This window comes from Phlebotomus papatasi, chromosome 2 (assembly GCF_024763615.1).
Source record: "Phlebotomus papatasi isolate M1 chromosome 2, Ppap_2.1, whole genome shotgun sequence".
Lineage (NCBI taxonomy): Eukaryota > Metazoa > Arthropoda > Insecta > Diptera > Psychodidae > Phlebotomus > Phlebotomus papatasi.
The window spans coordinates 55,629,082-55,642,848 of record NC_077223.1 but is presented as its reverse complement, the minus strand read 5'-3'; the positions used below and the strand labels follow the sequence as shown (position 1 = coordinate 55,642,848).

Here is a 13,767-nt window from a genome sequence, read left to right as displayed (position 1 = left end):
CCTTTTTTTTAAATGGCCACTTGGGGTAAAAAGTAACAAAAGGTATAGAGCAAAAAGTAACAAAAAAAGCGAAGCAATTCCTGATGTCTCTCGGCGAAAGGAAACGTCATTATCATGTCTTGCCGATTGTTGTTTGCATTGGTCAAACGATTTGCAGTCTTTTGTTTGTTTTTTTCTAAAAATAGCTTGAACAACGCTTTTCTCGTTTTCTCACCTTTCTCGCAGAGAAAATGGTGTTTTACAAAGCTGTAGATGAATAAATTTTCTATGAAAATATGTCCTCTAGGTATTTTTTCAAATTTACGGAAGCCTGTAATGAAGCGGATCAAAATATGATAATACCCCATGTCTGGTACTACTTGCCCCAGCATTTTTTGAGAATAGTCACAAAATTACCTTTTATAAATTAGCTCGATAAACGTATTTAAAAAAATAAAATATCCGTTTTGTGACTTTTTGCCCCAGTCTCCCCTATAGTATTTATCTAGAAATCTAGATCTATTATTCATAGTGAAATTCAACTCTGAAAAAACTCCCTGAACTATACTCTGAATATTTTTCAAAGATTTTTTTTTCTAAATCATATATTTTTTGTGAAAAAATTATTTAGGAGCTGCCTACTGTCAATACATGGATATGCTGTTTCCCGGCTCAGTTCCCATGAAGCGGGTGAAATTTCGCACAAATCTCGAACACGAATACATCCAGAATTTCAAAATCCTTCAGGCCGCCTTCAAGAAAATGAGTGTGGACAAGGTAGGTGACATATTTTTCTAACATTTTCAAAAAGAAAATTGGTACATTCCTAGTTTTTAGAAAGAGAGAGAGAGAGAGAGATAAAATTATAATTAGTGATGGATGGAGTAGAAAGATGGAAGCAAAAAGTTGGAAAGAGTTTTTCTTTAGCTCTGTTAGCATTGATTTTCTGTGCTGAGTTCAGATAATACCTGTGGACAAACTGATCAAGGGACGCTTCCAAGACAATTTTGAATTTCTGCAATGGTTCAAGAAGTTCTTCGATGCCAACTACGATGGTCGTGAGTATGATCCGATGGAGGCGAGATTTGGGATACAACTGGGACAGGGTACTGGTCAGAATGAGATGGCAGCAATGGTGGAGAAACCCAGGCAAATTCAGCAGCCGCGTGCAAGAAATCAAGGCAGTTAGTGTCTTGCATTCTGATTTCATCACACATTAAAACAACACTCAATACTTTTTCTCTTGGCAGATTTTTATTGCTTTGTTAATTTGCACATATTTTATTTTCTATAAATTCATTTACAAAATATTATTTTTCCCAAATGTGGCACACAGTTGGACGTTTTATGTGGCGGAAACATATTTTTTCTCTTCACTTTTAATTGCTCTTGTTTCATGACTAGGGTAAAGTGATATAAGTTGGACATAGTGTTACAAGTTGGACAATTCGCCGGTACAAGTTGGACATAGCTTTTTTCTTGATAAATATAGTACAAAATTTGTTTTTAAGCACAAGGAACCAAATTGTAAAACTAAAGCATTGAAAATATACAAATAAAAATGAAGTACTAAATTTATCAAGACAAAAAACCCTGTCCAAATTGTACCATTATCCAACTTGTACCACTGTCCAACTTGTACCACTTTACCCTATTTTCCCACTTATTTGTTTGATGATTTGTCTGAAAATTGTTGGGAAAGACATTCACACATTTTTTCCACATCGATTGATCGAGGAATTTGATAAGTTTGGTATGTCAAGCAATTCTTGCTGAAGTGTATTCGAATTTGTCATTTTGATGTTCACAAAAGAACATCAAAGAAATTTGCAATAAGCCAAAACTTATAAATTTACTGCTAAGATCGTTTTAATTTTTTTTTGTTGATATTTTTGTTAGGTTTTTACTGCTAGAACTCCACAGAGAGAGCAGTAGGGGAGACTGGGGCAAAAAGTAACAAAACGGATATTTTATTTTTTGTAAGCTACCCTAGCGCCCCAGAAATTTCTAATTAGTGCAGTTTTATAGGAAATTTTCTGCTCTACAACTTTGTGAAAGTCATTTTCCTCTATTTTGTAAGGAAATACATTTATCGAGCTGTTTCCTAAAAAGGTAATGGACCATTCTCAAAAATGCTGGGGCAAATAGTATCAAGTATGGGATATTATCAAATTTGATTTGCTTTATTACGAGCTTTCGTAAGTTTAAAAAAAATAGCTAGGTGACATATTTTCATACACCTTTTTAAAACACAGTTGTCCCTATCTGAACGAGAAAAGCGCTTTTCAAGCTATTTTAGAAAAATAATACACAAGAGACTGCTAATCGTTTGACCAATGCAAACAAAAAGCGGCGAAACGTGAAAATTACGTTTCTTCTTGCCGTCATCATCAGAAATTGCTTCGGTTTTTGTTACTTTTGCTTCATACCTTTTGTTACTTTTTACCCCAAGTGGCCATTTTTAATAAAAGGATTTCTGGAGAAAAGAATCTTTGTAAAATTCTAAAATATATAGTGGTTTCATATTCAAAGAATCTAAATAATTTAGGAAATACTTACCAGTGCATAAATTTTGGAAAAAAAGTAGGACAAAATTGATATCTGTTGTAAGGAAAACATTTTAAAAATACGGCTAAAAATTTCAATATTTTTTATTTTCTGAATTCCTTGTTCGAATTCTAAGAAACTTACGACTTTGAAGAAGGTCTATGGAGGCCATCTATGGAAAAAATTTAAGCCGTTATCTCTTTTATCTTGAGAGATATTTTTAAATTTTCAATTTGTGACTTTTTACCCCAGTCTCCCCTATATATAATCCATAAATTTTGAGTTACAGTGCTGTCTCGCTATATGCACAGTTTGGGTACTTTTTTTGACAGTTCTCTCTCTGAATATGCACAACTTTTTTTGAAATTCCCAACGGTTTTTTTCTTTCTTTGGATAAATTATCATTTGTTTTATTGTTCTAGAATTTCCCGTGTTATTTTAAATATATTATGAGACAGAAAAAATAAAATTAAGAAAATTAAAAACAAGAAAAATTAGTTACCAAGAAAATAATTTTCTTTATTACTTTGTCAAAATGTAAACAAATTGATTTTGAATGCAACCGACACAAAAGCTGTGCATATAGAGAGACAGCACTGTATGTATAAATTTCAACTCTCGGATATCTGCAGTTTCGAGTTTCTTGACGTCACGCTGTTTGTTCGTTTGGCTGTTACCAGCTCTAAAGGCCGAACGGTTAGACATAGACACTTGGGACCTTCGGAGGGCCACTTATAAGTGTCGACCCTGGAACCATCAACATGCCCATCATTTTCCTCCAGCCTCGTCTTAACCAAAATCATATTTTTTGGGGGTTTGTCGGAGACGCGTTGTGATTTATTTTTAGAAGTTACCTAGGCAAATATTTCGTCCATATATGATTTTTTTTAAGATCAATTTGGCAAATAATTAATAATAATACAGTAGAGTCTCTCAAATCTGAATCTCTCAAATTCGAACGACGTTTGGATTCAAAATCTCAATTGTGGGGTTATGTTAAAAAATTCGTATTCTGGATTAATGAAAATCATATAAATGTGCTTTTTTCTGGATGTTTACATACATTATGATCGTATAAAATGAAAAGAAAGTATGTTACCACTAAGACTTGTCAGAAAGTACGGGAATTTGATTCAAAATACAATTTAATATCACATAAATTTCGTTAGTTTTGAAAAAATCGTTCGAATTTGGGAGGTGAGAAATGTCAAAAATACCCCCCGAGCGTTCGAATTTAGAAGACTCTACTTAATAATAATGCTGGCACAACATTCCATGAAGGAACAAGGCCTTCCCGCAAGGGGATTTCTAGACATGCATTATTATTTTTTCTTGTACGGGATGAGATTGTCAGTCCCCTTCCATGCCCGTGGAATCAAGTGCAATGAAGCTCACTGGATGCAATCCGAACACCTTTAACGCCAGAATAATTTCTGGTGACCTAAAGGGGATTCGAACCCGGGACACTTGCATCATAGAGCGAGCGCTCTATCACTTAACCCATTGAGTGCCCTGGAAAATAATTATAAACTATATTTAAGATCAGTCTAGCTGGTTTCTCATGGGTATTATTTATTTGAAAATATATAACAGTTTTCGTAAATATTAATATTGATTTTTATCCTAAATTTTTTGTATTTATATTCTAAAATCATGCATTCATGAAACTACTCTACCTTACCCTTACGTGAAGAACACGATCAACCAATGAACGATATGTTTGCAATATCGGACACTTGGTTTTCCTAATTATTCCATAAATTTTTAGTTTTTTTTTTATTTCCTGGACCTATAGATTGTAGAATGCCAAATAGTAAAAAAAATGAATTATCTCTTAATAAATAAAATGCTGTGCAATTTGTCTTTGAAGCGTTACAAAAGGGCAAGAAACTTTATAATAATACCATATCTGTATTTTTATTCATTTTTACTATATTAAGAATTATTAAAAAAAAAAGCAAAGATCAGTTAAAAATTGCTCTACGATGTTCCGAACGGCACTTTTCATAAGGAAGTGACAGAAATTCAAATATTTTAAAAATATAATAACTTCAAAAACTCAAAACATCAGTGCTAAGATGTACTGTCCGGAATTTGGAACAGATACTTTATAATTATATATTTTTTAATTTTGAGATTTAAAAATACTACATGAGGACAAGAAGTTCGATTGTTACAAAAAAAAATCGTTATCAAAGGTACACTGAGAAAAAAGTGGGTGCGATTAACTTTTTCTTTATAACTAGCCGTACTCACTATGGCGCTGTTATCTTGTAATATCGTTATCTCGTTATCTCGTTATGTTCTCGCAATGTATTTTATAAATGAAAAATTATAACAAGATAACAGATTACGGAGATTACGAGATAACAACGCCATAGTGAGTACGGCTACTAACACTTTTTAGGTGTTAAAATATATTAACATTTTTTAATGTTAATTTTGCACCTTTTTATGGGTAAAATTAACACGAAGAAGGGTAACTTTAACCCCAATAGACCTAAAAAGGGTAAAATTTACACCGATTTTGGATCAATACTGCAGGGTAAAATTAACATTTCCGGAATGTTATTTTAACTTTTTCGGATTTCTCTCAGTGGAGAATATTTTGTATTAAAACGTGATTCTAAAAGTATGCATTTACCTCATCTCATTTCTTTCAGTGTAAAAAAAAATGTTTATTTAGTTACAAAGATATTCCTCGATCTCTAGATGTTTATTGAGCAATTTATGTTAATTTTTTTCGTTTTTTTAGAACACAGGGCGTGGCGGTGAATTATCCACTAAATATTATTTTTGTAATCTTGTTTTCTAATTTTTATTTAAAATTATTACCTATTGGTGCTGCTGTAGAAGTTCTTCGATTAACAAGTGAATTAATTTAGTCATTTCTCGAGCTACTCATTCATTGACTTATAAATTAATCAGAGATGGGATATTTGATACTTTCACATTCTTTTGCTTCTAGACAGTTTGTTTTTTTTTTTGTATAAATTTCTGTATATAAGTGTAAATATTTAGGATGATGGATACTTTTATGTTTTTCTTGTTCTATGTATACTTTAGAAATTTTAAACATAGTTGTATTTTATTATAGAAGAAAAATAGTGTGAAAGTATTTATCAATTGCTCGAAATTAATAAAAATAACAATTTACTAAATTAATCGAAGAATTTTTGCCTAGAAACAATACAACCAAAAAATAACTGTTCTTTTATATTTAAAAAAAAAAAAAAAAACAAAAATCTTTTTCAGATTTGCAACAAATTGATCAAAAAATTACCTTATTTTGGAATTTGTGAAAAATATGTTATTTCTTTAAATTTGTTTATTTTTTTCTTTAATCTTTGTGTTTTGTTTCTTTTTCTTTATCTCTTCTTTTCTAGATAATCCCAATCGATAGATTAGTTAAGGGTCGTTTCCAAGATAATTTTGAATTTTTGCAATGGTTCAAAAAATTTTTCGATGCAAATTACGATGGGAAAGATTACAATGCACTGTTGGCACGCGAAAATATGCCGATGGGAATGGGATCGGCGGCCTCATCCAAGAGCGCCCTTGCCGGTCCGAAGAGAACCATTCCCGCGGTGGCCATAGCTCCGCGCGTTGCGGCGAAACCCAGTACGTCTTAAAAAAAATACTCTATATCTTATTATATGCCTTCTCAATCCCAAATTTATCCTGAGATCTTTCTATCTCAGACTCTTTGTTTTGTGGTAACTTGCCAATATTTTGTTGTGTCTATTGTTGATTTTCTTTATGCAATTCTTTCTGTCTAGTTGATTTTGCAATAAAAGAAGATTCTGTAGGTCAAAATATGTGTTGTATGTATAAAGGTCTCTCTATACATTGTGAGATTTTTTCGTCAAATTGAAGCATTTTGAAATAAATCGCATTAAAAAAAATTCAAAATGCTTCATTTTGACAAAAATTTGTCATAACATTATAGAGCTCATAAGGCAAATGTGTACAATAGTTGGTTGAAGAGTTCGTCACTTGCATCAGCAATTATCGTAATTTACATCTTTTTTTTTTAATTTTATTATAAAGAAGGCCTTCATTGAATTTGTTGTTAAAGACTTATAGTTTATCGAAGATTCTTAAGAGGTTTATTGTTTTTCAATAAATAAGTACCTTGTAGACCAAGATGATTAAAAACAAATAACAAAGTAATAAGGTGGGCCAGATCGGCCTGGTGATGACGTAGATACTTTTTGGAGATTATGTCAAAAATCATCTGTCCGTGCCCCGCGCCAAAATCTCAAGCGAATACTTTTCTATAAAATGTTAGGAATATATCAAAATTATTTGTTTTGTTGTTAACAGGAATGATTATTATTGTCAATTAAACTAATATTTGATGTTTTTTCTGTTTTTCTCATACTTTTTTGCCACAAAATTCCACTGGACAAAAATTATTCCCACGAAACCCGGCAGACCATACACCATATAAGCATATCACAAATGTGTCAGAACATTCAATACAAATATATGTTTTCTGGAAAAACTCAGAATAAGTAAAATAACACAGAATTCAAAATATAAATCACGTAGAATACCAAATTGATATAAAATGTCGAGTTCAGATATTCTAAACAAAAAGCAAATTAAATTTTCTTTAATTTCGTAAGACTTCTACAACAGTTCTAAGGACTCATAAATCCATTTCCCCATTAAGATTTTCACATTTTTTGTTTTGTGTTAAACTATGAAAAAACAAGAAAAATCTTAAAATGAGTTTTCATTGATTTTATTAGCAAAAAGCTATTTTATTATATTAAGTTATTTTTTTTAAAACTTTCTAAAATTTTCCTCTAAAATTGACATCTTTAAGTATCTGGTATGAGTTTTCTTAGTTAGAACTGTCAAGAGGAATTCAGAAAAGAAATTTAAGATGACATTTGAATTCTCAACTTATGGTTCTTTCAGTACTATTTTACGACTATTTTGGATCTTACATTACTTAATTTTTATCGAAAATTTTTACACAATTATATTGTGTTTTTTAACCAATTTTCATTCCACGAAACCTATAAAATGTCATCACCTGTTAAAGTTTTGCCAACGAGGGGAATTCATTAAGACAAGATTGGCATTTTCTCGCCTTTAGCGAGTTTTTTTTTTTTTGAATATTGCAATACTTGAGAGATAAATATTTACGATATTCGGAGTTTTTGAGAATCAATTGAGTTATTCTCATAATTTCTATTATGGATTAAAACGTGATCTTTTTTTTTGATAATTGTAGTCTTAATTGTGGTAAAACCCATTCAATTGTTCATTCATTTATGATGTTATGCTCCGTATAAAAAATGTGGCACTTTACCGCACTTTGGAATGATATCCCAATATTCTTATTCCTGTGATGCAATTCTGACGCCGTCACATTGCTATCCCGCCAAAATTTTCCCGATTTTGCGAAATAGAAATATACATCATACACAGAGTCTTCACTCTGTATGAGTGGGCACGGATAAAGAGTGTGGCGCTTTCAGAGGGATGGCATGTGTAGTAGTGCACAAAAAGCGGAATAATGGCTGTTATTTTGAATATCCCGCGAATTTTATCTCGCGAGCTCCTGGAGGTCGTGAGATGGCAAAATAGATGCATTTTAAGTGAAAATTTCACGATTTAGTGCTCAAAATTTTTTGTTAAAATTGGTTTTATTAATTTTATGTAATATATAATTACATAAATTTAATGTCCACGAGGAAGAATTGAAATAATTATCGATGAATACTTTGGGGTTTCTTGGTGTCTCCAGAACCCACAAAGATACTTATGGTCCATCACTTCAACATTCTAAAATATCTTAATGTGAAAATTCTCAAGAAATGGGTAAAAGTATTTGATTAAATGCATGTTATTTCAATAACGAGTAGGATGGTGTTGTCCAGAAACGATTTGTCAAAAAAAAATCAAAGAAGATTTTCCTAGAACTACATTTTTAAACAAATTAATTTTTATTTTTATTTTTTCTATAATTTTCTTCATTTTCTTCATAAATTCCTAAATATCCTGCGAACCCCGAAAAGGATTGCGCAAGACTACTTGTGTTTTTCACGAAAATATTCTCGAAAAAAGAGCTAAGTTCTCTGAAGATCATAAACACGGAGAACTTAAGGGTAAGGGACCGGTGTAACAATTTATTAACAACAGTAATCTGATGGTCGTTGAATGGAACATTTCAGCCCAGAAAAAAAAAAAATTCTTCTCAGAGCTTTTTCGGTTCCCTGCGGACCTTCTTCACGGATCGAAAATGTCAGGTTTCTGGGATTTTGTCTTTCTTGGGGTCTCTAAAGGGATGTCTTCATTGGGTACATGGGTTCTGAGTCACACACTTCACGAACAATTTTACAGCGATATTTTACTTTTTACAAATAAGATTACTAGTTACTTCACAAGTTAAACAAAATGAAATAAAAATCTTTCTTGGCTACTAATTAAGTTTTGCTTAACGCATTTAGTAACTTATTTGTAAGAAGTAAAATATCGCCGTAAAATTGTTCGTGGAGTGTGTGATTCAGGACCCATATACCGCATGTACCCAATAAAGACATCCCTTTGGCCCCAAGAAAGACAAATCCTCCAAAACCTGACATTTTCGACCAATGAAGAAGGTGTGCTGCGCAGGGCACCGAAATCTCTAGGAAGAAAAGATTTATAATCCAAAGACAAAATATTCATATTTTAATAGATTATTTTGTTCATGTTTTACGATGATGTTAACATTACCTCTTCCTTCCCATCCTATGATATTCAGTGGCCCCAGCTCTTTCTTCAAGGAAATATTTTCGCGAAGGACACAAGTTGTCCTATACAGCCTTAGTTATAAGTTTGAAGAATATTCAAGGATTTATGAGAAAAATCGAGAAAATTACAGGAAAAATTAAATGATAGGAAATTAGTTTGTTCTAGGAAATTTTTCCTTGAATTCTCCTGCAAAAATCATTTCTGGATTCTAGACACCAACGTTCTGTAATGTACAATTATTGAGATAAATACGAGTTTAAACAAGCAAGTTTATTAATTTCTTGAGAATTTTTACCTAAAGATATCTCAGAAATTTGACGTGATATTCCTCCATAAATGTCTTGGGAGAACATGTTCATGAAACACCAAAAGGAAAACAAAAGTACTCATCCACTTGCATCCCCCACAAGAAAGGATTTCATTTTATTCCACTGTTTTTTAGAAAAAAAAACTTTAGGTATTATAGTTCATAACGAAGTTGTTTATTAAATGCCCAAGGCATTAATAAATTCATATGGAAAAATCATTTAAAAAAATTATTTTGTTGCCTTGGACCACACTTGTAACAAAGAAATTAAAATTTGAGTGATTTAATGAAGCCGGCTATGTAACGGAAATGATTTTGAAAATATCCCGCAATTAAAGAGTGAACGAGAGAGTGCGAGCGAGAGCAATGCATGATTGATAAATGACAGCCTCATTGAACAAGCGTTGAATTTCACGGATTTTTCTCTAGTTTTTCGCGAATTTAATGTTTTAGTAAATCAAATTACAATAATTTTCATCTCATAAAGGGTGTTTCTGTGTTTAAATGTGAATAATTTGCTCAAAAGTGCACAAAATATGAGCTGAAGCGGCTTCACACACACAACCACCATCCCGAAAAATCTGGATAAATTTCGTGACGGCCATCGGAATTGGGGGGCTGGTCTATTTTCTTAAATTTAAATCATAAAAATTTAATCAAAAATTTTTTCCACAAAGAGAAAGTTAATTAAATATTCTATACACTAGGGAAAAGTGCTCTCTACAGTTCAGATTTTACCATATTTTTCTGGGAAAATCGAAAATAAATCTTAATTTATATTACACAAAAAAAATCTGTGATTCATTAAGATCCAACCTCATTTAATATTCAAATTTCTTAATTTTTTGCTACAAGACAAATAAAAAAGCAATATCGATTTGTTTCAAGGCATATGGTACAATTTTGCCTTCAAAGTACATGCCTCTGAATCTAGAACAGTTTCTGAAAATACTGCTGTCGAAACATCAAACGAGGTATTATTTATAATCCTGAGGCCTAATACACTCATTGAAACTATCATTGTAGTGAAACATAAAAAAAAATCAATTTTTCTGAAGTATTACTTTTCCTTTGTAAATAAAATTGTTAAAAAACCCATTTTATCGATATGGAAATTATAAAATGCGACGTAAAAAGAGAAATGTGGTGCTCCACAACCCCATATATTCGATTGGCCAGTAAGGCTAGCCTTGACTAGAACGCTGTGAATTTTTTTTCTGTGTACAGTGCTGTCTCGCTATATGCACAGTTTGGGTACTTTTTTTGACAGTTCTCTCTCTGAATATGCACAACTTTTTTTGAAATTCCCAACGGTTTTTTTCTTTCTTTTAGTAAATTATCATTTTTTTATTGTTCTAGAATTTCCCGTGTTATTTTAAATATAATATGAGACAGAAAAAATAAAATTAAGAAAATTAAAAACAAGAAAAATTAGTTACCAAGAAAATAATTGTCTTTATTACTTTGTCAAAATGTAAACAAATTGATTTTGAATGCAACCGACACAAAAGCTGTGCATATAGAGAGACAGCACTGTAGTCTATAATTTTTCAAAAAACTTAATAAAATTGAAAATTGACTAAGAAGTGTACAATTTGAAATGCAATCTTTAAACATATTATCTGCAAAATAAGATTAAACTTTAAAATTTAACAATGGAAAATCGATTTAAGGAAATTATTGTGTTTAATGGCATATAAGGACGATATTTTATCCTAGGCAATTTTTATATCATACCCAATGAGGTCGTATTAGTAAAAAGTCGTTTTTTTTTTAAATCAAAATTTATCATATTATACTTATTTGAAGTTCATTAGCCGAGGAACAATAATACATATATTGGACATCCAAACAATAAATATATTTTCTTTTATGAAGAAAACTAATAAATCTTTGCAAAATTATTCGATTCTTATTTTTCTATTACAAATCTTTGACAAATCTGAGTTGTCAACACTGTACCAGTCGGGTAAAAGTATCTACTACGTCACTGGCAGTTCGATTTGACCCTCCTTATACTTGAAACATCTTGCTTGTGGACTGAGTGGCAAGCAACTAGCTATTTATATAGCAGAAAAAGAACATTTTCATATATGAAACTATATTCCTATACCTATATTTTCTCAGCTATTTTCCTAATTTTTTCCAATTAAATCTATGAATAATCTCCAAGCCAACGATTATTGCTGTATAAAGTGACGAACTCAGGTGCAAAACTTTAGCTTCTGCATGTTACTAAAAGACGAAAAAATAAAAACAAAAAAAGTCATTTCTCAGGCTTTGCATGATGATCTAAATTAACACGAAAACTCTCATGTTTATCCTCAATAAAACATCCTGGAAGATATTTAATTAATATATATCATCTACCTCTCTGGGGTAGTTTCCAAAGCAACATCGAGACCAGCCGCTGCTCCAGGACATCGTGCTTCGAATGCGACACCCCCAAAGAAACAGGATTCCATTGGGAACCATCAAGGCACGACGGTGACGAACCAGCAAATGGAGGAACTTACAAATCAAGTAAGAATACCAAGAAGCGTGCAAAATCTATAATAATTTCACCGACGAAAAAGCCATAAATCACAATTGAATTACTGATGAGTGGGTAGAATTGTGCATTTACCTTTTGATTGTTGACACGCGTCGGGATCATTCTTTACACTTTTGTTTAAAATAATTTATTTACTGTTTAAATGGATTGTAATTAATTAATTTGGAGATTATTAAAAAGAAAAAGATTTATTTTAATATAATTTAATTTTTTCTAAAGGTCATGGACATGAGAATCAATTTGGAAGGTCTGGAGAAAGAGAGAGACTTCTATTTTGCGAAATTGCGAGATATTGAAATTCTGTAAGTAGTTTTTTTTTTAAATTATTTTAAATTATCTCAATGCTGAAATGATAAATGTTTATTTAGTATGAATATTTAATATATAATATCGAGATCTTCGTTATATTAATAATATTGAAATGTGAATATGCAAAATTTTGGCATCTAGAATTTTGTAAATATGAGGTTTTGTAAGAAATGACATCATACTTATTATATTTTTTCTGTCTGTCAAACTGGCTATCTATCTATACATTAGCAGAGTTAGAGCCGAAATAAAATGAGTCTGATTTGGGCTTCAGACTAAAGGCTTAGCCATATGGCTTAACTGAACTAATTTCTTATCAATCACAATTTTTTGGAAAGATTTAACTTAGGATTGCATTATTAAAGATAATTAACGTAAAAAGCAATAAAATTGTTCGCTATATAGGATTTGGAGATCTTCGGGAACTGGGCTAAACCTTTAGTCTGAAGACCGCTTCATCCTCGAGAATATTTAGCCAGTAAAAATTTGCCACTAAGAGAAAACCTAAAAAGTTAAAACAACTCTATGGCAGAGTTGAATTAACTCTATGAATATCGATGTAATTGTTAATCTTTTTCGTTGTAAAATTTAGTAAATAGAGTTGAAACAACTCTTTGTGCGAGTTGAATTAATTCGTGGGATATCGATGTAATTATTTACTCTTTTTCGATGTAAAATTTCATCTCGACTGAAGTATATGCTTAAGTGTTTTCGTTTCAAGAATATACTTCAGTCAAGAAGATTTTCGTGTGACAAAGTTCATATGGAACATCAACTAGAAATATTCCTGCCTAACAGTGTTTCATGGAAACATGTACAGTGCATCATATGTGATATTTCGCTCGAAACATGCAGAACTTGAGATAAATAAAATATTAATAAAGAAAATGATAAAATTAAAAAATATAAAAATACAAAATCTATTCCATTTTGGGATTTGAAGTTATTTTAACTCTTAAAATGAGTTATTTTCAGTCTTTAAAAGAGTTATTTACATTCTTTTGTCATGTAAATTTTAGGAAAAAAAAAAGTTAAAACAACTCTTCCGGATATTACATCTAAATTTCTAAATAGAAGTAAAATCAACTCTAAAATATAGTTAATCGAAAATTACAATGAAAAAGAGTTAATTCAACATCTCAGAAGACACTTCATTTCAGAATTGAGAGAAATATTTTTCTAAACTCTTTTGGTCACTTAATTATAATGGTATGTTTATGATAGATGTCAAGATGCCGATGAGACGGAACCACAACCAATTGTACAAAAAATCCTGGACATTCTCTATGCGACTGAGGTGAGTGTTACTTGAAAGTAT

At 31.2% G+C, this 13,767-nt stretch overlaps 1 protein-coding gene across 6 annotated transcripts in view; it reads left to right on the top strand.

The window, feature by feature from the left end:
* The window catches only part of LOC129801800 (microtubule-associated protein RP/EB family member 1), a 30,275-nt gene that overhangs the window by 12,949 nt on the left and 3,559 nt on the right, over positions 1-13,767 (top strand). For 5 of the 6 annotated variants that reach the window (XM_055847140.1, XM_055847142.1, XM_055847138.1 and 2 more), the window contains 5 exons: positions 611-756; positions 5,913-6,147; positions 11,970-12,109; positions 12,360-12,442; positions 13,674-13,746. In XM_055847140.1, the coding sequence (XP_055703115.1) occupies positions 611-756; positions 5,913-6,147; positions 11,970-12,109; positions 12,360-12,442; positions 13,674-13,746 (677 nt within the window). Of the gene's footprint in view, positions 1-610; positions 757-940; positions 1,164-5,912; positions 6,148-11,969; positions 12,110-12,359; positions 12,443-13,673; positions 13,747-13,767 lie in introns of all 6 variants that reach the window. The other variant, XM_055847141.1, reaches the window with a different exon arrangement.